The following is a 25,102-nucleotide window of genomic DNA, read 5'->3' as shown; positions in this document are numbered from 1 at the left end:
GGACCTCAGTCTAGGTCCGAGATACACGATGTAGGATCGAGGGACCGAGAAGATCCGTGTAGACGGAAATCCTGTAGGATTTGTGTGGTGATGACGTTGACGACCACGTGCCACTACCACTCCGACTACCTAGGTACAACCCTACTACTCGACTCTACAGGTCCAGGCAAACAGTCTGAATACTTCCGTGGCAATAGTACACCAGAATAAAACTCCGTCTCTAGGACGCCAAAATAACCTTAATATAGTAGACATTCGTACATCACCTCCCCATCACCGCTTCTCGATCAACAACACATGCATCGCGGCATACGCAATCACAATGAATGCCCCCGAGATTACCCCCAACCCGATTACATCGGTCCACAGCGCCTGAGTGTTGAACCCGAACGCACTCAGAATCGACGCCCCTGGAACTTCGATGTCCAGTCCGTACTTGTGGTCGATCAACGTCAAGTACGTCACTTCGTTCACGATCAACGCCTCAAATCCGTAATGGAAGATTGACAGCTAAACCAGTCATGTCAGTAACTACTTAGTTCAGTTTCTCAAGGAAAACTCACCGTCTGTAACCACAACGCAGACTTCGGGATCGCATCGTGATTGAGCAACAAACCCGCAAACAACAAGCTGAACAACATCACCAGACTACCAATCAAGTTGGCCACCCCGCCATCTCGGAACACGATGCCAATAAACAGGCAGATATTCGCCGCCGCAAGGTTGAACAGAACCAACACCAGGATAAACCGGAAGAATTCGCCCCAAGCAGGGATCAATCCCGTCATCGGATACACAATCACCCCCATGATGATCGGTGGAATCAGACGAAGTGGAACGATATCAAACACCACCTTGGACGCAAAGTACGTAACAGGGTGGTAGTAGCCATTCGCCCGCTCGCGCACGAACAGTAGCCGCTCCCCGCTGAACACCGTGAGACTGGTAAGGGTGCTGAACCCAAACAGCGCGAGGATGAAGAAGAACAGGCCCAGTCGGTTCTGGAAGCCTTTGATATCATCAGTCAGTCCGTAGAACAAGAACCCGCACAGAACTGCGAGAAGGATCGCAATCGCGTAATGCGTCAGCATCAACATCGGGTTGCGGTACAGGTTTCGCCACGTCCGCTGCGACAAGATGATAAATTGCCGGAAAAGTCCGATACGTGCATGGCCCTTGGAGGCAGGGGCCTGTGCTCCAGACATAATCTCCTGGTTGGCGGATCCGTTCGCAGCCTGCGCATTTTGCACGGCGCTCACAATTTCGTCATGGACAGAACGCGAAACGTCCGACGCAGCGTAATTGGCGATCAGGATATCGAGATCACTCTGGCCGGGAGCCGCTGGAGGTAACTCGTCAGGGTCGTCCAGAATTTGTGGCGGGACACTGCCTTGTTGACGGGCCAAACGCAGCCATCGTTGGGTATTATCGGCTACTTCATCGGCCGGTGCGTCTTCATCATCAGTCTTCGGGGTGGGTGGAGTTTCCGGATCTTTCTTTCGCGTGTACAGCTGTCGGTCCTGTCGTTGCTTGAGCGAGACCCGCCGGTTCGTCTTCGGCCGACGGTTGGCCTCCACAGTGCTGGTAGAATTATCCTCCGTGCTGACGTTCGACACGCTAGCCACAGACTTGACGGCGCGTAGGCTGCTCGAGGCCGTTCTAGGCGGCTCAGTACGGACATCTAGCAGACCGGGCTGCATCTCGTCATTATATGGCTGCGTAGTGCTCGCGTGCATCGTAAGATCGACAAGGTAATCGGCAATGTTGAAGCCAGGGGGGCAACTGTATCCAGACGCGTCAAAGAAATCTTGGCATGTGGAGAATGGCCCAGAATACACGGTCCTTCCTTGGGCAAGGAGAACCAGGCGGTCAAATAACGCGACAATGTTGGACCGAGGTTGGTGAATGGTAAAGACCACAGTCCGGTTGTAGGTTTTTGCCAGAGTTACCAAGCATTCCACCACGTTGAACGCATTAAAGGCATCCAGTCCGCTTGTAGGCTCGTCAAGGAAGAGAATGCTAGGACTGGTGACCAGTTCGCAAGCAATTCCCACTCGGCGCTTCTCTCCTCCAGAGATACCCCGACCTCTGCCTTCTTCCGAGCCGATCAACTGGTTCCGGATTTGATAGATGCCCAGCTGCTTTTCCACCTCAATTACCCGCTGTTCCTTGGCCGCGCGACTCATATCACGGGGCAATCGAAGAAGTGCACTGGTCAGGATAGTTTCATGCACGGTCAAGGTAGGAAGCATCGTGTCTTCTTGATCTACAAAGCCGATCATGCTCTTGAAGTCGTTGTCGTTGAGCTTCTCTCCGTTAACATAGAAGTCACCATGAATGGCACCGCGCTTATTCTTTCGGGCAAGAATGTCCAAGAAGCTCGTTTTTCCAGCGCCCGACGCACCCATAATGGCGGTAATCTGGCCCGGCTGGGCGGCCCCGTGGAGATCGTACAAGATTGGTTTCCCGTTGAGGTAGTATGACACGTTATCCCAATATAAAGCAGCCGGTTTGTGTTCAGCCAGGAGTTTGGCAGTCTCATCATCCGAGTCGTCAGAAAGCGGGAGCTGGATGCGTCCGCGGTACGCTCTGCGCGAGAGATACCACACCAGTAGAATCACGGCAACGATGAACAGCGCACATCCTGCAATCACACCCGCAATCAGGGGCGTGTTGATTTGCTTGACAGGGCGCGTGTAGCCTGGAACATCGGTTTTATATAAGCACTCTCCCGCGTTGCATTTGAGAGAGATGGCCGGGTCGCCAAAGATGCTCTGGATGAGGTCATTCATGGCAGGTTCCGAGAAAGTACTCCCATCACTTTCGCTGCCGCCCAGCGTGGACACCGTGTAAAAAGTGGCGGGTCCCTTGATGGACTGCTCAAGGAAGTCCCCGATATCAACAGAGCCGGACTCCCCACACAGCATACGGTCCGGAATGCACTTGCACTGGATGTTGTCACACTTGTAGAATGTCTTGTTCTGGCTGTGACTGGCCTGCAGGTTCCAGTCGCATGTATCCAGACCACAGTAGAAGGACTCTTTCTGATCGACCCAAAACTGGAAGTTACAAGTGTTGTCTTCGGCCTCGCAGGAGAAAGTTACCTGGGGCTTTCGTCCGTCCAGCTGCTTCAGAATCATACGATTTGTAACATCGCACATCTGAAAGTTCTCCTTCACCGTGACGCCTTGCTTGTAGCAAACGCCCCCCTGGCCCTCGGGCATCATCGCATTACACGCATTATCGGTTTCACAGACATTGCAGTTAATTCCTGTCCAGCCATCGTGGCACTGGCAGGTCTGTCCCTGTCGAGGGGATCTCTCGTGGCCGTCCGCAAGGGACCCGCAGAGAGGCCTCGCGCAGTCATCTCCACCGAAACCGGGAGGACAGACGCATTTCCCCGTGAATTTATCACAGTCGGCGAACTGAGTGCACTGGAAAGAGTCTAGTTGGCAGTTAAAACACTCCGGGCACTTCGGACAGCCATCTTTATCTAAGGAGGAGAAGAGCGGGGGAATCACGTCGGGTTCGGAGTAATTGCCGGTTGCCGATGAGGACACAGATAAGGAGAGGAGGGACGCCAGTGAGAGTTGTAGTGTGGTTCCTAATCGCATAATGACGGTCGGTAATGAGGAATATCCAGGTAGCTCTCGAATGAGTTGGATCGAGAGACCAAATGTGCCGGGTCGATTAGGAGGTGGTCGGAGGGAACATTGGAATACTGGCGACGGAGGGATCAACGATGTGAGATATGGCTCATGCGTAGAGCGCAGGAACTATGAAAAAAGCGATAATGGCGATACGAGAAACGAGACAAGCGACAAAGGACAAAAGGACGGAGGCAGGGGGAAGAAGGAGTGGTGGCTAGTAGGAGTGGAAGCGGAGATGGAGAGAACACGGGAGAAGCTCCGGCACGATGACGCAGTGGTGCCTCAGTGCCTGGGGCATCATCTACGGAAGTGTGGAGATCCCACCATCTGCGGAACTGCCTAGTCCGGAGTATTCGTCGTGATGTACAGATGTAGATTTATATTAGGGTATTCTTCGGGGTCAGACACAGGCGCCTAAAAGAAATATAGTACGCACTGTTGTCGTTATAGAGCCACGCCGGCATGCTCCGCAGACCGGTATCCTAAACATGCTTTAGGGAGAACCACTAAATAGTTTGATATCACTGTACCTGGCAGCAGAGGTGGGTATCACTAATCTGACCATAGTCGTTGGTTTGCCCTATACTTAATACTTAGAATTCCCATTTGACTTCAATAGGTCGTGACCGACTACTTACTCGAGGGGACAGTAGGAATCGAGTGATTAGGTCTAAGCTGTCAGGTTAGGGCATAAAGCAATATTTTTTCAATATTTTTTTTTTGTGCAATTGTTCTATCATAGTTAGCATTCAAGTCGTCTCGATGTTCCCTTCCTTGTAGAAGTAGATGGCATCATACTTATTTGGGAATGGTTCATAAACCTCACGTGACCAATCCTGCCAGCAGGAAAAGAACAGAATCGAAAAGAAGTCAAGCGATCAATCCCAGACCATTCTCAGTGCTCTTGATTCTGTTAGTGGTCTCTCCTGAGAAAATCACCCGGAGCCATCATGGTCCAAATCGAAGACTTTGCCGTCGAGCAGGTAAGATTGCACTGTGCATTCCCCCGCATTTTACCCGCAGTTTATTCACATGCGTCTTAGTGGATGGACAAATATGAATCCCAGGCCAAGCACAATATCGCCGAGTCCTGCTGCGCTTCTGTCTCTGTCGCTCAGCTCCAGGAATTGTGTGAAGATAAATCGCTGAACCCGTTGGATTTGTCCTCCAAGCTGACCTACGGTGCGATTCGGGGTTCCGAGCAACTACGGAGCACGCTGGCCAATCTCTACTCCGTCAAGACACCGTCCCCTCTACCGTCCGAGAATGTTCTGATCACCGCGGGTGCCATTCATGCCAACTTTCTCCTGCTATATACACTTGTTGGCCCCGGAGATCATGTCATCTGCCACTACCCTACCTACCAACAGCTCTATTCAGTCCCCGCATCACTGGGCGCGGAGGTGAGCCTGTGGAAGGCCAAGGAGGATGACGGGTGGAAATTGGACGTCAACGAGCTGAAAGAGCTCATTCGGCCAAGCACGAAGCTGATCATTTTGAAGTATATCCCCTATCTCTGCGGTGACCACTCTCCAGTGGACGTGCACTAATGGTCCTTCTGCAGCAACCCGCAGAATCCTACGGGAGCGATCATCCCCCAAGCGACCCTGCAAGACATCGTGGACATCGCTCGTGAATCATCGATCATGATTCTATCCGACGAAGTGTACCGGCCATTGTTCCATTCGATCAGCCCCATGGACCCCGAGTTCCCCTCCTCGCTGTTGTCTCTGGGATACGAGCACACGATCGCGACGGGATCGATGTCGAAAGCATACAGTCTGGCGGGTATCCGAGTCGGGTGGATTGCCTCTCGGGATGCATCCGTGATCGAGAAGGTGGCGGCGGCACGGGACTACACGACAATCTCGGTCAGTCAGTTGGACGACGCGGTTGCCAGTTACGCGCTGGCCCCGACATGCATCCACCAGCTCCTGGGCCGGAATATTACGTTAGCGAAGAGAAACATGGAAATCATGGAGAAGTTTATTGAAGCGCATCGGTGGGCATGTTCCTGGGTCAAACCCCGGGCGGGCACGACAGCCTTTGTCCGGTTTAGTAAGATGGGGAAGCCGGTGGATGACGTTGTCTTCTGCCAGACGGTGCTGGACAAGACCGGGGTGTTCTTTGTGCCGGGAAGTCGATGCTTTGGACAAGGGGAGGAATTTCGAGGCTACGTCCGAATCGGGGTAGTCCAAGAGACGGAGGAACTGGAGAAGGCCCTAGCGGCGTTGGCATCGTTCCTGGAGGACGAGTACGAGGAGGTGCCGGTGGTGAAGAAGCAGAAGTAGTAGTTTGCGGGGGGAAGTGAAGATCGTGGAGAAACGGGAGAGAAATACCGAGGAACGGCAAACCATGTGAAGGATAAGCAACTATACATGTCTACCGGTTCATGGGAGTATATGCATCGCTGTTGTACAACAGGGACGGCGACCTGAACCGTTCCGAGCGAGCCGGCATAAACAGCCGAGGCATCATTTCCGCTTTCGTTCGTTATTAATACTCACCATCAACAACTTGGCCGCCTCAGTTCTTCACCTCTTCACCTCTTCAACTCCCCTCTCCTCTGCCTCTCTCTATCCGCCAGAATGGTGCCGATTCCTTCTCTACCAGGTATCGTCTGCAATGTATCCCTTGCTCTCTACAGCAGCTAACTCCCCCAGACCTCCCGCTCTCCATCGCCGCCCCCGCCGTCGCCACCACTCTAGCCTACCTGAATGCCAAATTCTCCCTCTCGTACGATGTCAAACTCATCGGTGGTCTCATCAAGACCGCTTTTCGGTCCCGGATGGCCATGCGCCGCGACACCTTGAACCTCTTCTACACCCTGGAAGAACGAGCCAAATCGCCCGCCACGCAGCATCTCCCGTTCCTCACGTACAATGGCCGCACCTGGTCCTTCCTCGAAACCTATCAGATCGCTCTACGTTATGGCACATGGTTCAAGAGAGTCCACCACATCAAGCCTAAGGACATTGTCGCCGTCGACTTCATGAACTCGTCCACCTATCTCGTGATCATCCTCGGTCTCTGGAGCATCGGCGCCGTCCCTGCCCTGATCAACTACAATCTCACTGGAAAGCCATTGTCGCACTCCATCCAGGCTTCCACCGCCCGGGTTCTCATTGTCGATGAAGAAGTGCGCCCGAATTTCACACCGGAAATGATGGCGACAATCACCGCCCCGGGTTTCCGCGAAAGTCAAGGCCCGGTCGAGGTCGTTTTCCACACGCCTGAAATCGAGACCCAGGTCATGCAGACGGAGCCTACGCGGGAAGACGACAAGGCCCGTGGGGGCTTGATCCTGCGTGACATGGCTTTGCTCATCTACACCAGCGGAACCACCGGACTGCCGAAGCCTGCGATTGTTAGCTGGTGGAAGACCTGGGCCGGCGGGCTGTTCATCGCCAACTGGCTCGAGTTTTCCAAAAATGACCGCGTCTTCACGGTACCTACAACTCCTGTCACCGCTCTGTCCGGTCATGAAAGCTAACAAACGTAGTGCATGCCGCTTTACCACTCGTCGGCGTTCGTGCTCGGGTTTGTCGCCTGTCTGATGGGCTCCTCCAACTTGCTCATCGGCCGCAAGTTCTCGGCGCGCAACTTCTGGCGGGAGGCGAGGGAGAACAACGCGACTGTCGTTCAGTATGTCGGCGAGACCCTGCGGTACCTATTGGCCGTGCCACCGGCCGTCGATGCCACGACCGGCGAGGACCTCGACAAAAAACACAACGTCCGTCTGGTGTACGGCAACGGGTTGCGGCCGGACATCTGGAACCGGTTCAAGGAGCGGTTCAACATCCCCACCATCGCCGAGTTCTACGCCGCCACCGAAGGCACCTCAGGGTCCTGGAACCTCTCCTCCAACGACTTCGCCGCGGGAGCCATCGGCCGCAACGGCGGTCTCGCTCGTCTGATCATGGGCGGTGGCATCAAAGTTGTGGAGGTGGACCACGAGACGCAGCAACCGTGGCGCGATCCCGTCACGGGATTCTGCAAGGTGGTGCCCCGAGGGGAGCCCGGCGAGCTGCTCTACGCCATCAACCCCACCGACCCATCGGAGAACTTCCAGGGATACTACAAGAACTCCAAGGCGACGGAAGGCAAGATCATCCGCGATGTGATTCGTAAGGGCGACGCGTTCTTCCGCACGGGCGACATCATCCGGTGGGACACCGAGGGCCGCTGGTACTTCAACGATCGCATCGGCGACACCTTCCGGTGGAAGAGCGAGAACGTGTCGACGAGCGAGGTGGCCGAGGTGCTCGGCACGCATCCGGACGTACACGAGGCCAACGTGTACGGCGTGGCGCTGCCCAACCACGACGGACGCGCTGGCTGTGCTGCCGTGATCCTGGAGCAGCAGCTCCAGGCAGCGGATCCGTCCGTGCTGGCGCCGCTCTCCCCGTCGACCCTGGACGGACTCGCAGCCCACGTCCTCAAGAACCTGCCCCGCTTCGCGGCCCCGCTGTTCCTCCGCTTCACCCCGGAGATGCAGAGCACGGGGAACAACAAGCAGCAGAAACATGTGCTGCGCACCGAGGGCGTCGACCCGTCGCTGGTCAGCGCCGCCGACAAGCTGTACTGGTTACAGGGCGACAAGTATGTGCCGTTCACGCCGAAGGACTGGAGCCAACTTCAGGGTGGACAGGTGAAGCTCTAGACCCTCGCATGTCTGCATGTCCTGTGTTAGTTGATCGTAGTGAATTTTATTTATACCCGACAGCCTGATACCCTATGCGCTGCTTGCAGACTTGCACATGTTGCCGTCCACTGTTACCGCATATATGAACTACATAATTGAAAGCAAGTGTTGAAAGAGTAACAGGGCCTGCTGTCGATAGGCGTTATAGCTGCGTTAGGCCGTAAGCATTTGCATTCCGAGCAGTATCCCTAGGGCCGTTACACATTACACATTAGGTAGTATATCAACACCGAATATTCCGGCAGCCATCACCGTCCCACAACACGTAATTCCACCACACGGAGAGGCGGATACACCAGCGCAGCGAAGCAAAACGCCAGCCACATTCCCATATCGGCGGGGACAGCAAGCGTCCGCGGGACTGGTCCGACGAAGTACGACTGCGACTGCAACACGGTCAGATCATAGCACATCCGAAAGGGCAAAATCCAACATACCATTCCCACGACCGCTCCAACGCACCCTACCACTATGCTCATCCCCGCGGCCAGCCCCATGGGCAGTTTATGCGGCATATTCCACGCGGACCAGTCGTAGACGGCGCGCCGGCGGAAGAGACAGGCTTCCTCGAGGCAGACAGCCAGCCACACGGCGATCCAGTAGCTCATCAGCGGGAGGAAAGATTCGAATATCTCGCGGAGGTAGTTGCGGGCTACGATGGCGCAGACGGTGTACACGATGACCTCGAGGGTGGTGAGGAGCGGACGTGGCACGCGGGGACCGTAGCGGCCGAGGATCATCTGGAGATTAAGGCCGGCGGAGTAGGTGCAGGGGATGTTGTTGGAGACGGCGCTGAGCAGCAGCATGACGGCGCAGAAGCGGCCGAAGCCATTGAGGGTCGAGAACGACACAGTCAGGAGGCTGCCCTGCGACGTCACCGAGGCGTCGAACCAGGTCCCGTTCGTGGTGACGCCGGTAGCAAGACCGATGCCGAGGAGGGTGGTGAGGATCAAGGCGAGGCTCATGCCGGCGCTAGAGGCCAGGAACATACGCCATGGCTTGGTTGAGGTGGGAAGGTAGACGAAGTAGTCTGCGCTGGATGGAGCCCATGTTACAGCGGAGGCAACACAGAGAGAAAAGAAGGACAGCCGCTGTGAGGCTGTTGGGGGGCTATGAGAGGAGTCTTTGGGGAGAGTGGTTGTGTTGAAGCTGGGCCCTGCGCAGCCGATCATGATGGAGAGAATGGACAGTTGCAGGATCCAGGCGTATCTTTCAGATTTGTTAGACAGTGTAGCAGGAGAGGTATAACGGGGGAGGTAAATACCTGGTGTAGAGATTGAATACGTGCATACCCACTGTCGCGATGAACCACGTCAGAACAGAGACGATGATGATTCCCACCGAAACGCCAATGTGATTGCCAGAGACAGTGAAGATGATCTGTCCTCCGAGGATGTCGTTCACCATTGCATACCCCAGCATCGTCAGGGCATTCAGTACATAGAAAAATTTGCTGGGGTAGTATCCCAGGAAGTACCTCGTGACGACCTACAGGACGTCAATATCAGCTCGCAGAGAGGCAGTTGTCGTTGGTCACGTACCAGGGTACGATGGCCGCTTCGAGGACCCCATGTACTCATGTAGCCGGTTGCCATGCTGCCAAGGATAGCCCCGGAGACGGCACAGATGACAGACTGGGTCCAGTCTAAGTTGTAGAACGAAGGGCCATATAGACCCACGATGATGTTATTTGCCGTGAGGGACGAGCTCAGCCATAGCAAGAAGACCCCGACATAATTATCTGGTGTTGAGGGTTGCCGTTCATCTACCGGGACAGGCTCGATACCTCTGGTTTCTATCCCAGATATCCGTACAAAGGCATTTGTCAATCGTTGGAACGTAGTAGATGATCCGTCGTTGGATGATACTTCCTCTGTCTCAACCTTGGCCTTGGTCACCTTCGGGTCAGGGTAGAACTCGTTGGCCTTCTCCAGATCCCCCATTGTAGGTAGACTCTGATTAAACTCGGGCTCTAGGCATTTACTCGGATCTAAAACTGGTCACGATCGCCCTGGAGGTCTCGGTCTTATATAGTTTGATTGGTCCTGGATATTCGGCGCCTCCGTGGAGAAGCATGCCAAAAGACCCATTTTGCTCTGCTTCGAGGATAGGCTTGCATGAAAGGGATGGTTCATGGAAGCTCGGTGTGACCACAGCAATAGAGCTCATGTTCTCTGTGTGCGAGACAGACAGGGTAGAATCTTGTAGCCTAAAACCGCAGGGCGAGAATTTGAAATGGTCGAGATAAGTGCATTCTCCTGTGTACCGGAATGAGGGCCAAAGGAGCCTAGATCCAATATAACGGTGCAGTCAGTATGAGGGCAGCTGCAGTCTCCCTTGCTGGCATGTTGCACTGCAGATAAGGAATGCCCAATCCCACAGTGGAAGGACCGGTTCAATCGGATCATTGTTGCTATTGTGTCTTTCTCCAGCTGGTTTCCCAGCAAGGACGTGAAATAAGGAAATTGGTGGCTTGATGGCTGGCCGGATGTCTGCTGAATACCGGGTGCATCAGGTGATGCAGGCAGCATGTCGGCCCCTGTATTATAAACGGTCCTCGACATTGACTGGAACATGTTTGTCCTATTTCTGACTCGGGTCGTTTACCCTAGTCTACGGGTAGGCATGTAGAGCAACCAGTGCATCGAAATGCGATGCAAGTACACGCCTCTTCGCATAAACGATCGGACGATCACGGATACCTTATAAGACGAAAGCAAGGAGGTCAGTATTAGAAGATGGTGGTTCGATTAGGCAGGATACAACTGAGAAAGATGTGCTTTTCCCTTGAAGGCGGTCTTTAGGGAATGCAATGGTACTTTCTACCAACAGGGGTGTGAGAGTTGTCCTATTCATCTGTCGTTAAGTTTCCGTCAATTAACATCTAATCATGTATAGGTATCAATTCCGTTTGCTGTTATGACTGGATGGTAGGCCAGCCCTTGAATGCTCCAGATGGCTAGTCAGATCAGTACGGGTTGTGATAGCTCACGTTACGACAGATTCTTATGGTCATGCTGAGGCCGATCATAAACAGTAGAGCTGCCACACCTATTATTCTTCTGCAAAATGCCATATGAGCGTGTTCTTCAAATGCACTGCGTTCATGCAGACCAAGTGATAGTGTGAGATGTTGGTAAGCTTGCGCTCTTGTACAACACCATAAAGCCGACTCCAAGAGACCGAAAAGCCGCGTCGGCTACATTGGCCGTGGTCAGTGTCAACACAAACCCATTAGTAACGGACTAGTTATGAGAATGTCATTGGCAAAAATAATTTCGAAGAGTGAGAGGCAGGCTGTTTTCCAGTATGTCCAACTTATAGTTCAATCCGGCCAGTCAAGCAGCAGCAGAGAGATCCCCAAAAGGGTTAGGACCTCGGCTACTTGCTCTCCGCGTTCTCCACCCTTGCTCTACACTCTCCCCTCCCTGCTATAAATCCCAACATTGAACATCGAGCGTGCAATTTTCCAGAATATCCTCTGCGTCATGTCGCTCAATACCTCAGTCCGTGGGCTTATGCAATCGGCTCTCCCGCTTTCGAGAGGTTGCGCTGCAATGCGCCGCTTCTCGGTCCAGCATGCATGCCGATCTGATGCTACCGCTTCCTCCATTGCAGCTTCATTCCTCTCGAAATTCCAGTCCATAGGACCTCAGTCTCGTTCTCAGGTGCTCGACGCCAATCAGCTGCAGCTCCTCTCGCTCACGTTAAACCGTCCCTCCCTTTTCCCTGACTCTCCGTCGCTCTCCAATGTATCCGGTGTGGTGCCGACAGGCACTCCCTTGCCCCCGGCCTACCATCTTGTCTACTTTACCCCTGCGTTCCTAGAGGATGAACTGGGTGCCGATGGCACTGATGCCTCCTATAACCCGGAGGCTCCGTTCACGAGACGCATGTGGGCCGGTGGTGAAGTCCACTGGCCCCGTGGCGCCGATGGGAAGCCCAATCCATTGCGTGTCGGACAGGAGGTCCAGGAAACTACACGCGTGCTCAGTGCTGAGCCCAAGATTATTCGTAAGACTGGGGATGAGATGATTGTGGTCGGAGTTGAAAAAGAGTTCCGCAATGAGCATGGTGTTGCTGTAATCGATCGCCGGTAGGTTCCCGCATGTCTTATGTCCGCATGTCGCATTGCCGGGTTGGTTAACAGCACTAGAAACTGGGTCTTCCGCAAAGCGTTGGACCTGCCACCGTCGTCAATATCTTCTTCCCCAACATCTGTTCCCCTGCCTCCACTGCCCGCATCTTGCTCCACCTCCACCGTGGGAAAAACTCACACTCGCACTCTGAGGCAAACTGCCGTGACGCTCTTCCGCTTCTCGGCTTTGACTTTTAATCCTCATAAGATCCACTACTCTACGCCGTGGGCTAAGGATGTAGAAGGTCACAAGGATATTGTCGTCCACGGCCCCTTGAATCTGATCTCGATTCTGGATCTGTGGAGAGATACGCGGGCGAGCCGTACAACGGATCCATCACTGTTGCTTCCAGAGAGCATCTCCTATCGCGCTACTAGTCCACTGTATGCTGAGGACACCTATCGGATTGTTCTTGATGAGGAACAGGGCGACGGTGTAAGCCGGGTGCAGATTTTCACGCCGGATGAGAAGGTGGCCATGAAGGCGGAGATCAAATAGATATGAAGATATCCCTGTGTATATTCAGACTATACAAAATACGTATGTTTTGATGATTCAATTTCAGGGCCGTATTAAGAAGGCTTCGACCGTGGTTGGAGCCAAGCCAGATATATATCACCATCTCCCTATACAAAGCGAAATAGAACCTGGCCCCTCTCACAGAAGACTTGAACAAAATATCAAAACAGGTCATTGATCAAATTTGGTACTCAGTGATGTCAACTGGATGAGCTGTGTTGGGTAATGTGAGCCCCGGATTTAATGACGGAGATAATTGACGGAGACCGAGCATGGTTTTGGCCTCAACTTCACCTCTGTTCATACTCATTCTCCCTCATGTATACGATACAATAAACATATCTATACAATCTAAAATGTCAGACGCAACCGTCGCTTCCATACCGCCTGCCAAAGAAAAGAAGAGAACTCGAGTTCAGCTCTCCTGCACCGCTTGTAGAAGCCGGAAGTAAGCCCCCCCCCCCCCCCCCCCCGGCTTATCCTTTGTTTCGCCACAGGGTCTCTGACACATTACCATCTCAGATTGAAATGCTGCCGAACTCATCCATGCACCAATTGCATGAAGAGAGGCGAAGCCCAGTCCTGCACGTTTGTTGGCCGCGGCCCGAAAGGAAAGTTCTCACAGGGACAAGCAAGCTCGGCTTTGATCCAGGAGCGCGTGCAACATCTGGAGAATCTGATTCTGTCCCTTGCTCAGAAGAAACGGCAGGAAGAAAGCCAGGAAAAGAGCTCAGACGTAGATGTTTCGCGTGATGAGAAAAATGTGGTACCTTCTGGTCCAAAACAATCTGCAACTGTGGCGGTGGCACCCTCGGCGATTGTGAGCGACTTGGGCGATGCGCCTCTTGACCCGCCAAGTAAATTGGTTATTGGTGAAACCGGTACCAGCTATATTGATGGAGCTCATTGGCGTTCTATCCTCGAAGAGGTAAGCAATTCCACAGCCAAGTAGAGCCCCTTCGAAACACTGACCTTTAAAAGATTAAAGGCGTCAAGGAATATCTGCAAGAGGATGGAGCGATGTCGCCTGAAGATGTAGCAGACGATGGTATTACCGATTTGCACTATGGCTCGCCGACTTTGCTGTTAGGGCTAAATAAACCAGCAACTATCGAGGAGTTGCTTTCGGATATTCCTCCCCGACCAGTAACTGATAGGTTGATATATCAGTTTATAAATCTGAAGGAACCTGTTTTAGGTTGGTTATCCCTTGTTTATGCATATGTGTTTGCTGGCTGAAAATGCATAAAGCTATATTCCATATCCCGACGTTCAGAAAGGAGGTAAGAGAACCCTGACTTTGGTGGTGCAAAGTACTTTATTGACGGCACAGTACATACAATTCTGGTCAAATCCTACAGAAGTATCTCTCCCGCTCCTTGCCACTTTGTACGGGGCCATGACCATAGTAGCCTTGCACTATGTCCGGAAAGGGGAGCCCTTACCAGCCTATTTGAGTGAATCTCCCGACATGATTGGCACATTTCGGCGACGAACTGCCCAATGCCTAGTTCAATCAAACTATACCGTCCCGGGACGATACAAAGTCAAGGCTATGCTTATGTATACTATGGGAGAGTTCTACAGGAGCAACGATGCCCAAGTCAGCGTCTCCTTCCTTCTCGGCCTCACCATCAAACTTGCTATGCGGACAGGCTATCACCGTGACCCACGCCACTTCGCTGAGGTCTCGCCGTATCGTGGGGAGATGAGGCGACGTATATGGGCTACATTACGACAGCTCGATACTCTGATTTCATTCCAAGTTGGGCTCCCTCGCACAACGCAGGACTGGCAGGAAGATGTGGAATTCCCGCACAATCTATCAGACGAAGATTTCGACGAAGACACACGGGAACTGCCGCCCTCATTTCCGGAGACAGTAATCACCAAAATGTCTTATATGAGAGCGAAAGGGAGGATTATGGGTATATTCGGCAAGATCTCTGATATTGCGTTTTCGCGGGAGCCAATAACGTATGAAGAGACGCTGGACCTTGACCGGCAACTCGAAGAGGCTCACGACCTGTTTCCGCAGGAGTTTCGTATACGGCCTATCGAACAATCAATGATTGACCCGCCAGAGCTCATTTTGCAGCGGTTTACTCTAGAGCTTCTGTACCAGAAGGCTCGCTGTGTGCTGCACCGGAGATACCTCGGGGAAGTGCATAATAACATCCGGTATGCATATTCCCGCTGGGCGTGCCTGAGCGCCTCAAAGGAAATTCTCCGCAGCCAGGCCGGCTTGCATAACGAGACCCAGCCAGGTGGGATATTGTATCGGGATCGTATACTTCCGAACTCGTTGCAATACGCGGACTATGTCCTTGCTGCTATGATCATTTGCTTGGAGTTGTCATATTCCAACGGAAGGAATGAACAGAACGGGCCCCCGAACAATATAGCTGTTGTAATCAAGGGACGTGAGGACCTTTTGAGTGTCCTACAAGCATCTCACCAGATTTTCGAAAAGTCGCGTCGACAGTCGGCGGACGCGCAGAAGGCATATGTCGCGTTGACGATCATGCTGCGCCGGGTGCAGAAGGGACTGCAGGGTGAGAAACAGCCCCAACAGGCTCTTACTGACACTACCGTTTCGCAACCAATGGGTATATTCTCTGGTAGGGATCTTGCGGCCTGGGATATAATGGATGAGAAATTGTTGACTGTGAATAGAACCACCACCGTTTGGTAGCTGGCAGAATGTCGACGACCAAGCTTACGCTCCGGATGCCAGTACCGGGGAGACCCCGAGGTACATGGATATAACCGAGCCGACATTTACTTCGCTGGATATGATCGAGGAGATGATCGACGCTCCTACTAATATTGACTGGGTAAGCCAATCACCCAGGATGAGGCCTCAGTTTCCCAAAGCTGACTTGTGTAGCGTCTCTGGGACCGGCAAATTCACGGATTATACACCGAGGAGACGACCGGATGGAACGAGCCAGTCGGATAATTCAACATCATAGAGGAGAGTGCGTAGGTAATAGATCAATATCATTGCATCGTGGGAAGTAAGTGTATACTACGTAGTAGTATAGGATCCTCGGTACGTCCCGAACTGGTTGGCGTCGATCCCGAAGCGGCCGGAAGAAAAAAAGTCATCTGAATCACTCCGATAGAACCCTCCCTCCACATTCAAACTGTCCACCCCCATGAGCCTTCTCCCTCGTAATTTGAGTCGGCAAACGCGCCGTCTCACGCAGTGTCGCCTTCTGCCGCAATCGCAATCCCTCCTCCGACCAACAATCCAACTCCCTGCAACATCCACCTGCACACCAGTTCGGCGCTTCAACCTCCCATCGCTCTCCTCGTTCCTCCCATCCTCCAACAATAACAACAATAACAACGGCAATGGCTCCGATCGCACTCTCACCGCCACCCGTACCCTTCCCTACCCTCCACAGCCTCTCTTCGACGTGATCGCCTCCGTTGAATCCTACTCGCAATTCCTCCCCTTCCTGACCGAGTCCACCGTCACCGCTCGCGATCCACAGACGGGGTATCCCTCGCGCGCGTTCCTGACCGTCGGGTACGGTCCCCTCAGCGAAACCTTCACGTCACGGGTGGACTGCGATCGCAATCAATGGGTGGTGGAGGCCCGCAGCGGAGCGAAATTCGGCGTCGATTCGAAAGACGGCCAGGACCCTAGTGGGTTTCCTGGTGCGAACGAGGGCATCTTCGAGTATCTGAGTACGAAATGGGAGCTAATCCCCCAGCCTTCGCAGACGGAGGTGCGGTTGCAGATCCGGTTCGAGTTTCGGAGTCAGTTCCACGCCATGATGATGAGTGCGGTAGAGGCCCAGATGGCTGGGGTAATGATTGAGGCGTTTGAGAAAAGAATCCAGCAGGTTGTGCGGAAATAGACAAGAGACCCTCTGGATTAGTCCGATGTATATAGAAGGCTTCTGGGGGCTAATCTGGAGGTTGGCATCATGCATAGACGGATGGATAGAGGTTGTTTTTGATCTATCGTGCGATGAATCGCTGTACAATTAGACTCACATGAGAAGGAAAACCGGAACACAGCCAAAAGGAAACCATGTAGTATATAATACAAATATCAAGACATGAATGAAGAAGTCACAGAAGTTCCCACCGGCCAACCCATGCATTCATTCCCAGATGCAGTCACTCATAGCATGCTCAGACTGCGGTTACGGGTGGCCGCGTTCCGAGCCCCCTTCATCGAGCTGACCGCGTTGTAGTTGTCGAACACCGCCTCCCAGTTGATCCGATCCCACCACCGCTCGAGATACTCGGCCTTTCCACCGATACCGTAATCCATCATCCACACGTGTTCCCAGGTGTTCACGCAGAGGATGGGCTGCACGTCCACGGCGCCGGGGGCGAGGCTCTTCTGGTTGGCGGCGTGGGCGCCCATGGCGCCGGCAAATTGGTTGCCCAGGGGGGCGTCGGGGGAGTGGGTGGACATGTCGACCGGCTGGCGACGGGAGTGGGCGGCCGGGTAGGGCGAGCCGGCATTGTAGGTGCAGAAGATGTGCATCAGACCCTCCCGCTCCAGGTTCTTAGCCAGCCACACGAATCCCGGGCCGAACATGGCGTTGGCGGTGGCCAGGAAGTCGAGCTTCAGGGACTCGATCGAGGAACACGTATCGATGATGTCTTTGGCAAACTTGTCGGGGATCTGGGTTTGCGTAGGAGACTATCCAAATGTACGGTTAGATTTGGCGGAATTCTACGCCCAACACCGTAATTGAATCAACTCACCAGGCAGTTGAAGAAGAAGTGGTTGTTGTGGGCCATCGAGGCGTAGTTGAAAACAGAGGCCATCTCCGGGCGCCGGGAGTACTTGACCAGCAATTCTCCAGGTTTCGCATCGGCATCAACAGTATCTGCAGACTCCATCAGCATACGTCTTCTCGATTGGTGACCGTCCAACCAGCAATCGTAGCTAGGGTCCCACGGTGGTCCGGTGCTCACCCTGCGTCAAAAGGTTCAGCTTGTCAATGAGGAGGGTCTGATATTGCGTCCAGGAGAAGTCAAATGCTTCCGGCGAGAGAAGCTCCGGAACGCCATGGTTTTTAAAGTAAGAGTCGTGGGTGAGCTGAGGTACGCGGTGCAGGCCTCGAGTTTGGAAGCGTGGGAGCGCGGAGACGGGTTTCTTCAAAGATGCAGCCGTTAGCGCCCGGATGGCCATTGGGACTGCGGGAAAATCAAACCTGAGAGAGGGAAGAGACCGCACGCAGCGGAGCCTGCGGCCGGAGGAGTCTGGGGAGCATGATGGCGGCGTAGAATGGAGAGAATCACAGCGGAGAAGAGCGAGAGCAACAGCAACAAACCGCAGAATTTCGTTTCCATCCGGTCCCTTGCCCCATTGGGTTTAGCGTGGATGAGATAAGCGGGCGCCAACCACAGGCCAATCAGCATCCTGCGATCTACTCCGGCGCTTCTACCATCATTTCTCTTTCTCTTCTCGCTCTACGCGCTCGTCCCACGATCAAAATAGAACCACAGATCCACAGATCCACTCATGAAGCCTGTCAGGCGTCTATATTGCTTCCCATTCATAAGTCGACATGGCGTCCGATCCCGGTCCTATTCCGGGAAGCACAACAGCGCGTACAGCTGCAATGCCTCTGGATCCCCTGCGACCTGAAACCAGAGTTGTATTTCGGGTAGAAAGTAGGCGCCTGGAAGCTGGGTGGGACTATTTGAGACTTGTGCTATATCAAGTCGGAGAACGGAACATTTCTTTGTTGGTTCTCGCCATAGTACGTATGTTCTCTGTGTCTTTCTTTGCTTTTGTCATCCTGGGTACTTTGTCTCGACACTACCCATCCGCCGTCTACCCGCTATATACACCACATCTTCGTATTTGAGAACCTCTACCTGAGAAAAGCCCACATTATATTCCTGACGAAGTGATCCGGAAAGATCATGGCTAGAGCGCCGACGACGCTCCTCATCTTCCTGACAGCGGTATCAGCTATCTCACCAAGATATGGTGCCTTGATTACACCACGAGACGCAGGCGCCTGTCCAGCCAGCTACTCAAAGTGCTCAAATGCCAATCTACCAGACAATTTCTGCTGTCCCACGTCAGCAACGTGTGTCAGTCTTGACGAGGGAAGCTCAGTCATCTGCTGCCCGGAAGGCCATAGTTGTGACTATATCGAACCCATATCATGCAACGTGCAGCTACAAAACGCGGCACTACACCCAAAAAATGCAGTGAAAACCACCAAACTGAACGGAAGGCTACCCACTTGCGGGGATTCATGTTGTCCCTTTGGATACTCCTGCCAGGGGAACAACTTGTGCGCCATGGATAACGGGTCCACCTCCAGCACGACCAACACAGAGAGCTCAACAAGCACAGAGAAAACATTCCCCACAAAAACTGCAGCTCCCACCACAACAGAGACAAAATCCGAATCCCAAACGACCTCCAGCTTCACAACAGTCAAATCTACCGCCGGCGAGCCGCCCACTATCACCAGCGACACAACAGTCCCGACTTTCATCTACTCATCCAACTACCCACGTGTATCCTCTTCCAAGATTGCCGTCGCAGGCTCCAGTTCCAGTCTCTCCTCTTCAACCTGTCCCTCTTTCCCGACTCAAGCCGTCGTAGCCGGTTTCTTCCCCGGCGCAGCCTGCGGTGCTGCACTCGCTCTCTTGCTTGCACTATGCATCCGCAGATATAAGGAGAACCACCTCCCGGCATCAGTGAGGGTGGCACAGAACACAAAACGCACGTCCACGGGCACTCTGATAGGGATATCTGACCCGATCCCTTCTGAAGACAGCGCCTGTCGGACAGACTTTCTCCTCAGCCAAGCGCCAAAACGGAACTCGGAAGGAGCCCGCTCTATGCTTCATCGTACTGGCACGCGAGTGAAGAGTCTCTTCGGCGGAACACCTAAAATCACCCTCCGAACACCGGATGGGACCTCAATCAAGGATGTGCCACCGCCACTGCCCATCATGCCGCCGCGCAAGGCCCTTCCTCGTCGCCAGCCTAGTACAGAGAGCATCAAAGTGTACACCCCTCCGGGCGTGTTTGCTAGCACGGCAGTGCTGAAGCCGGAACCGTATCCGAATGCTGCGCAGCGGCCGAATACGACATTCTCAGACATGATCCATCGGTCGAGGGAAGATGCTGGGCCGGAGATCCCCCGGAAGGATGGTGGTCTCCGTGTTCCTCGTGGTTAGGAGTTTCTTCTCATTGCATGGTTAGGTGCAGACAGGTCTCGTTTTGTCGCTTACACTGGTCTAATTTTTCAGGTCCATAGTAGTGGTCGGAAAGTTAAGGCATAATTAGAATTTATATAATACACAGACAGTTTATATACATTGTTTAAAAACTAGTTGTCAAAACATAATCCAGATGCGATGAAAAAAGATAACAGAAAATGTTGACAAGAAGCCGATCCGTCTGGCCCCATGGGAGAGTGGAATTTCCGAGTGTTCCCTCGGGAGAGATTTCTATAGATGGCATCAGTGAACAGAACGCAGAATTAGACCAATGGGATGACATGCAGATCTACCGCCTTAACACTCGGCCACCTTTCCTTATTAGGTCAGAGCGACCTTTTTGAGGACAATAAGAACTAGAGCAGTTCAGTGGCTGAGCAAGCTTACTACCTAACCTACCTTAGTAGCGAGTACGCTCAACACATACAGGCTATGCGTTCGGCTATCACATTTAGCAACACCTAATCGTCTCTAACTCACCTTTATTCTCTCTAATCAAGTGCAATCGCCATGCGAAAGGGCCGGCGGGGGAAATACTCATCTGTAGTCTGCCGGGGCTGCAGATCGAGAAAGATCAAATGTATCTTACCAAGCCCCGATGATCTGGGGCCATTGGGTTTGCCTCAGCCCCGCGAGAAGTCTTGTGATCGCTGTCGAAATCTTCATCTGGAGTGTATCGTTGAACGTACATTGCTAGGACGCCCAGCAGTCAATCAGCGCGTCCGCAGTGGCTTTCACAATGATCGTTTATGCGCGCCAACGCCGTCAGCTACTGAAGAGCCTCAACGTACTTCAACATTTGATGGCACAGAAATAAAAAGTCATTTGTACGGAGATCTTGCCGACGGCCCTTCGATATTTGACCAAGATGCCCAGCCCAAGGGCCTTACTCCCGAAAATAAGAAGGCCATCTTCCTCTCCATGATCGATCCGTTGCATTTCTTCTCCTCTATATTAGCCAATGACCGGACCTTTGGCGCTAATATTCCCCGACTGTCAACACGCTGGGACACGTCGCTTCCGGACTTAATTAGCAGTGATCTCGCGCGAGCCCTAGACGGCCGGCTCGCCTGGCATCGGTTTTTCCTCCCACACGTCCCAACTATAGCTAGTCTCCGTGTCAGATTGCAAACAGGTAATGATGACGGGAGCCATGCCACAGCCCTGTTGTTTTCACTTCTCTGTTTGACCGCCCTCGAGATGACTCAGGATGTTTCCCGAGAGCAGCCACATCTGAAGCGTGATCTTCAACTAGCCATTTCATACTATGGACAGGAATTCCTGTTCTGCCCCCCAATACACCCCGATTCGGTCGCGGTGGCTCTCTTCCTCACCGAATATCAGCCCACAGCTGTAGCAACTTCGCAGCCAGTCGTTCACAAATCTGTCAAGTCGGAAACGTATATCATCCTTGCGCATCGAATTGCAGAACAACTCGGAATACTACCTACGCAATGTTGCCTGGATTATGACTTCCATGCCACGGAGGACCCAGATTTTGGAGAACAACTCCTCAGCTTCATACAAGGGCCACAAGTTTATTGCTACGAGGCCTCCCTAGGTGGGTTTGTGATGAAACCGGTACGAGTAGCGCAAGCGACAGTTGACTGCCTAAAGTCTCATATTGGGGATTTCCAAAGTCTCTTATCACAACGCCAATGCACGCCAACGATGGTCTATCACATCCATAGCATCATGGGCACCTACATGCACATGAAAGCTACAATAAACCTGAAGGAAAACTGGAGCGATTCAGCCCGCATATTTATGATCACTGACCAGCTCGAGAAAGATTACCTGGAACTGAAGAAAACCACCAGCAGTTTTCCTTTCCCTTACGCAGCGCAGGATGAGATATCAGCTGCCTGCTCGTTGCTTGAGATGCAGTTCCAATCACAATTTATTAACATCTGTGGTCTTGCACTGGTATATGCTACCTCTGTAAGAGCAAGGGCCCAGAATGGTAACGCCCGGAAAGACCAGGAGCTCAATCATGATGAGGCGATCCAAATCAGCACCCAAGTCATTCAATGCATGACCAATTTAGCGGACGAAACAGACTTGCGTCTTTTCCCGGTTTTGCAACGCTTCGGTGTACCATATCCCTCTTATTTGAAGGACACTGTTGCAATGTTTATTGAAAACGCCCGGAAGTTGACCCTTGACGATGTGCCATTCCGTCCTCCGACAAGACTTCTTGTGACTGAAATTGTCCGACACTGCAAAAACCTCGTCGAGAATAACTCCATCCAGCTCAAGGGATTTGGCAAGCTCCATTCCGAGTTCGAAGAACAACTCGCGGTCTTTAAAGAATGTGTACAGCTGCTGGAGAAGATGAAATCATCCCCTTGGAACTCGGTTAACACCGCCTTCGCTGACGGGTGTGTTTGTGCTGCAAGTGCTAAAGTGATAGAAGGATTCATAACAGTCATGGATAGGTTTAAATCACTAGCTACAGCTGGGATTAATGTCACCGGCCAGAGTCACCTACCTGGTGTGCCTTCAGACTTCGACACATCGCAGGAGTTGGGATTGGACTTTTCGCTGCAGGAATGGGCATGGCTGTGGCCTTCGACGGGGGAAGCTGATTATATGGACATCTTACAACAGTCTGAATGGTTTTCTGGTATCTTTCCTCTAGAGGATAGTCTTGGAGAAGCCGTTTGATAGAGCCGCCTGCTCACACCCCATTCGTATTCTCCGGTGGCATCAGATCAAATCAGTCTTGTACAATATTGATCGCCTTTCCTGATCCAAAGGAGTCTCGTTACATAGACGGTTATGTATTGCAATCTAATCAAACGATTGGAGAAGCCATTTTCCAAATATGTCTACATCGGATTCGTTTATGGAAAAAGCATGCGTGGTTCTCTCAAATCTACTAATATATAGCGTCTCAACTAGATCAACCCGAGACAAAAATTGCCAGGTATCCCAGCGCACCAAAGATGCTGCTACCTGAATCATATATTCACGCGCGAGATCTTAAATCCCAGTGGGAACCGCGTCTGGAAAAGTCCCTCGGGATCGTAGCGTGCAGCCACGCTCTTCATGTATTCCACATTCTTAGCACCGTAGCTTCCAAGCGGATCTTGCGAGGAATCGGCGTAGTTCATGTATACCAGATCAGTAGACGCTCCCATTGCCTGCGAGGAGCGTTTTAGCTTGGCAGCCATTTGGTTCATCTTGGTCTGCGCGAAGATCCGGTCTTCCTGGTTGGTCTTCACTTCGACGCCTGCGGTCCAAAGGATAGCGTTTCTCTCCTCCATGTCAAACCCAATCATATTGCCTCCCTTTTTGTTGGCGATGTCTCCGAACATGGTGGGCATGGGCTGGAAGAAGAACATCGTGACGAAGTTGTCCGCCCCGATTGCTTTGTTGAGCTCCTGCACATAATCTTCGTGCATATCAAAGGCTTTCTTAATGAGTCGCTCATCGTTTGCAAATGTGATCGTAGCCCCGGCCATCCTAAGGGACGTTAGCGATGTTGCCCAGGATTCAACTTCGGCCAGACATACCATGCATCTCCTTGGACCTGCGAATTTGCAGCAGCCTCCGCAAGACTGACATGTTCATATGGCGACGGGGCCAAAGCGGGAATCTGATCTAGCTTTTTGAAACCTGAACTGTTTGTGTTCCCTTCGGTGTTGACTTGTATAGTCCCCATGTACGTACTTTGCAACGTAGACGTGTTATGCATCAGCCAAAGAACAAGTGCATCGTGGGGGTGATGCTGGTAGTGCTCTGTAAAGTCCACGAAGCCACTCGCCATCTGAGTGGAGTAGGTGAAGTTCAGCGTCCGGACAGTATGGGCTAATTTCTTGTTGGGCAAAGCCTCCATGTCGTAGCGGGTGACAATGCAAAAGTTGCTGCCACCGCCCTTCAGCGCGCGCCACAAGTCCGAGTTCTCATTCTTGTTTGCATTGACAATCGTGCCGTTTGTCAGAGCAACCTCGTAGTTCTTGACATCGTCGCAGCCGAAGCCCCGCGTGCCCATGAAGAACGTAGAACCCCCGCCGAGCAGGAAGCCGCCGACACCAACGTCGCCGTCGCGACCACCAGTGACCAGTACATCATGCCTTGCGAGCTGGGCATAAACGTCCATCCATTTCAGCCCAGGGCCAATGCTGGCAATGTTGGTGTCCTTGTCGTAGGTGACCTGGTTCAAGTGAACCAGGTCGATAGTCACTCCGTTGTCGATGTTATTAGCTCCTCCGGTGTTATGGCCACCAGCGCGAATGGCAATGTGCCAGTCGCCGGCACCATCATTCACCTCCAGCAGAGCGACCATGGCTTTTGACACTTCCTGGGCGGTGCGTGGCTGCACGATGCAGTAGGGGTGCTGGCGACTGTTTAAGGCCCAGTAGCTCTCAATCCGTGCAGAGTACGCTGGCTCTGTGGCGAGAAGAACACGATCTCCTAGGCCTGATTTGATAAGTGCATCGCACTGCAGGTTGTCAGTTTTAAGGAAGTCTGACTATAGATGGCCACATACTGGAGCAAAGCCTGTTGGGATTTGGCTCGAATTGAGAGAGGCGGCAGCGCCATAGCCACTAAATAGCCAGGCACCAGCAATGAGTGATTCTGTACGCATTGTGGTGGTTGGTTTTCACGTTCCCCCTATCTCGGAGACGGAGATGTTCGTAGGCAATGGAGGGTAGAGAAATCACGGTGCAATTAAGGATGGAGAGCCAATATTCCACCTGGAGATCCGGCCATATTTATAGTGCAAAAAAATGAATAGAACACCCCTGATTTTAGCAGGCAGATAGGACATTTGGGTACACAGAGAATCATCCAACGTCATGCGGAACGAGCGCGCAACTACTACTCCTCGGGGCTGTGGAGGGGCCATGTCGATG

The 25,102-nt window shown here is 52.8% G+C and overlaps 10 protein-coding genes across 10 annotated transcripts; 6 read left to right on the top strand and 4 right to left on the bottom strand.

The window, feature by feature from the left end:
* Nucleotides 1-163: 163 nt before the first annotated feature.
* On the bottom strand, nt 164-3,902 carry BDV59DRAFT_181660 (putative ATP-dependent permease ADP1). Its single transcript, XM_073690271.1, has 2 exons — nt 564-3,902; nt 164-510 (listed from the first exon to the last, which is right to left on the bottom strand). The coding sequence occupies exons 1-2, from the start codon at nt 3,612-3,614 to the stop codon at nt 274-276; spliced, it is 3,288 nt and encodes a 1,095-aa protein (XP_073546505.1). The 5' UTR covers nt 3,615-3,902; the 3' UTR covers nt 164-273.
* A 698-nt stretch (nt 3,903-4,600) lies between these two features.
* Nucleotides 4,601-8,313, top strand: BDV59DRAFT_194164 (putative long-chain fatty acid transporter; the record flags this gene model as incomplete). The annotated part of the gene is made up of 5 exons (XM_073692348.1): nt 4,601-4,633; nt 4,694-5,151; nt 5,215-5,923; nt 6,301-7,098; nt 7,153-8,313. The coding sequence occupies 5 exons, from the start codon at nt 4,601-4,603 to the stop codon at nt 8,311-8,313; spliced, it is 3,159 nt and encodes a 1,052-aa protein (XP_073546504.1).
* A 290-nt stretch (nt 8,314-8,603) lies between these two features.
* BDV59DRAFT_208910 (purine-cytosine permease family protein) lies at nt 8,604-10,416 on the bottom strand (the record flags this gene model as incomplete). The annotated part of the gene is made up of 4 exons (XM_073695295.1): nt 9,897-10,416; nt 9,620-9,843; nt 8,793-9,564; nt 8,604-8,741 (listed from the first exon to the last, which is right to left on the bottom strand). The coding sequence occupies exons 1-4, from the start codon at nt 10,296-10,298 to the stop codon at nt 8,604-8,606; spliced, it is 1,536 nt and encodes a 511-aa protein (XP_073546503.1). The 5' UTR covers nt 10,299-10,416.
* A 1,496-nt stretch (nt 10,417-11,912) lies between these two features.
* Nucleotides 11,913-12,992, top strand: BDV59DRAFT_203332 (hydroxyacyl-thioester dehydratase HTD2; the record flags this gene model as incomplete). The annotated part of the gene is made up of 2 exons (XM_073694246.1): nt 11,913-12,451; nt 12,512-12,992. 2 exons carry the CDS (start codon nt 11,913-11,915, stop codon nt 12,990-12,992), a joined length of 1,020 nt encoding a protein of 339 aa, XP_073546502.1.
* Nucleotides 12,993-13,369: 377 nt separating this feature from the next.
* Nucleotides 13,370-15,975, top strand: BDV59DRAFT_194162 (putative C6 transcription factor; the record flags this gene model as incomplete). The annotated part of the gene is made up of 6 exons (XM_073692347.1): nt 13,370-13,461; nt 13,536-13,941; nt 13,995-14,159; nt 14,347-15,622; nt 15,690-15,850; nt 15,904-15,975. The coding sequence occupies 6 exons, from the start codon at nt 13,370-13,372 to the stop codon at nt 15,973-15,975; spliced, it is 2,172 nt and encodes a 723-aa protein (XP_073546501.1).
* Nucleotides 15,976-16,174: 199 nt separating this feature from the next.
* On the top strand, nt 16,175-16,885 carry BDV59DRAFT_203330 (ubiquinone-binding COQ10-like protein; the record flags this gene model as incomplete). Its single annotated transcript, XM_073694245.1, has 1 exon — nt 16,175-16,885. The coding sequence occupies one exon, from the start codon at nt 16,175-16,177 to the stop codon at nt 16,883-16,885; it is 711 nt and encodes a 236-aa protein (XP_073546500.1).
* Nucleotides 16,886-17,019: 134 nt separating this feature from the next.
* Nucleotides 17,020-18,297, bottom strand: sod4 (mitochondrial 37S ribosomal protein mS42). The gene is made up of 4 exons (XM_073696797.1): nt 18,203-18,297; nt 17,964-18,144; nt 17,751-17,875; nt 17,020-17,685 (listed from the first exon to the last, which is right to left on the bottom strand). The coding sequence occupies exons 1-4, from the start codon at nt 18,260-18,262 to the stop codon at nt 17,155-17,157; spliced, it is 897 nt and encodes a 298-aa protein (XP_073546499.1). The 5' UTR covers nt 18,263-18,297; the 3' UTR covers nt 17,020-17,154.
* A 329-nt stretch (nt 18,298-18,626) lies between these two features.
* Nucleotides 18,627-20,323, top strand: BDV59DRAFT_181651 (uncharacterized protein). Its single transcript, XM_073690270.1, has one exon. It carries the CDS (start codon nt 18,921-18,923, stop codon nt 20,196-20,198), a length of 1,278 nt encoding a protein of 425 aa, XP_073546498.1. The 5' UTR covers nt 18,627-18,920; the 3' UTR covers nt 20,199-20,323.
* A 315-nt stretch (nt 20,324-20,638) lies between these two features.
* Nucleotides 20,639-23,018, top strand: BDV59DRAFT_181649 (uncharacterized protein). Its single transcript, XM_073690269.1, has one exon. It carries the CDS (start codon nt 20,751-20,753, stop codon nt 22,905-22,907), a length of 2,157 nt encoding a protein of 718 aa, XP_073546497.1. The 5' UTR covers nt 20,639-20,750; the 3' UTR covers nt 22,908-23,018.
* A 179-nt stretch (nt 23,019-23,197) lies between these two features.
* Nucleotides 23,198-24,834, bottom strand: BDV59DRAFT_208908 (FAD-binding oxidoreductase; the record flags this gene model as incomplete). The annotated part of the gene is made up of 3 exons (XM_073695294.1): nt 23,198-23,708; nt 23,759-24,687; nt 24,736-24,834. The coding sequence occupies 3 exons, from the start codon at nt 24,832-24,834 to the stop codon at nt 23,204-23,206; spliced, it is 1,533 nt and encodes a 510-aa protein (XP_073546496.1). The 3' UTR covers nt 23,198-23,203.
* Between the last annotated feature and the right edge of the window lie 268 nt (nt 24,835-25,102).

Source organism: Aspergillus ambiguus, assembly GCF_047715705.1.
Source record: "Aspergillus ambiguus strain CBS 117.58 unplaced genomic scaffold BDV59scaffold_23, whole genome shotgun sequence".
In the NCBI taxonomy this organism is placed as follows: Eukaryota; Fungi; Ascomycota; class Eurotiomycetes; order Eurotiales; family Aspergillaceae; genus Aspergillus; species Aspergillus ambiguus.
This window is presented reverse-complemented; position numbering and strand designations above follow the sequence as displayed.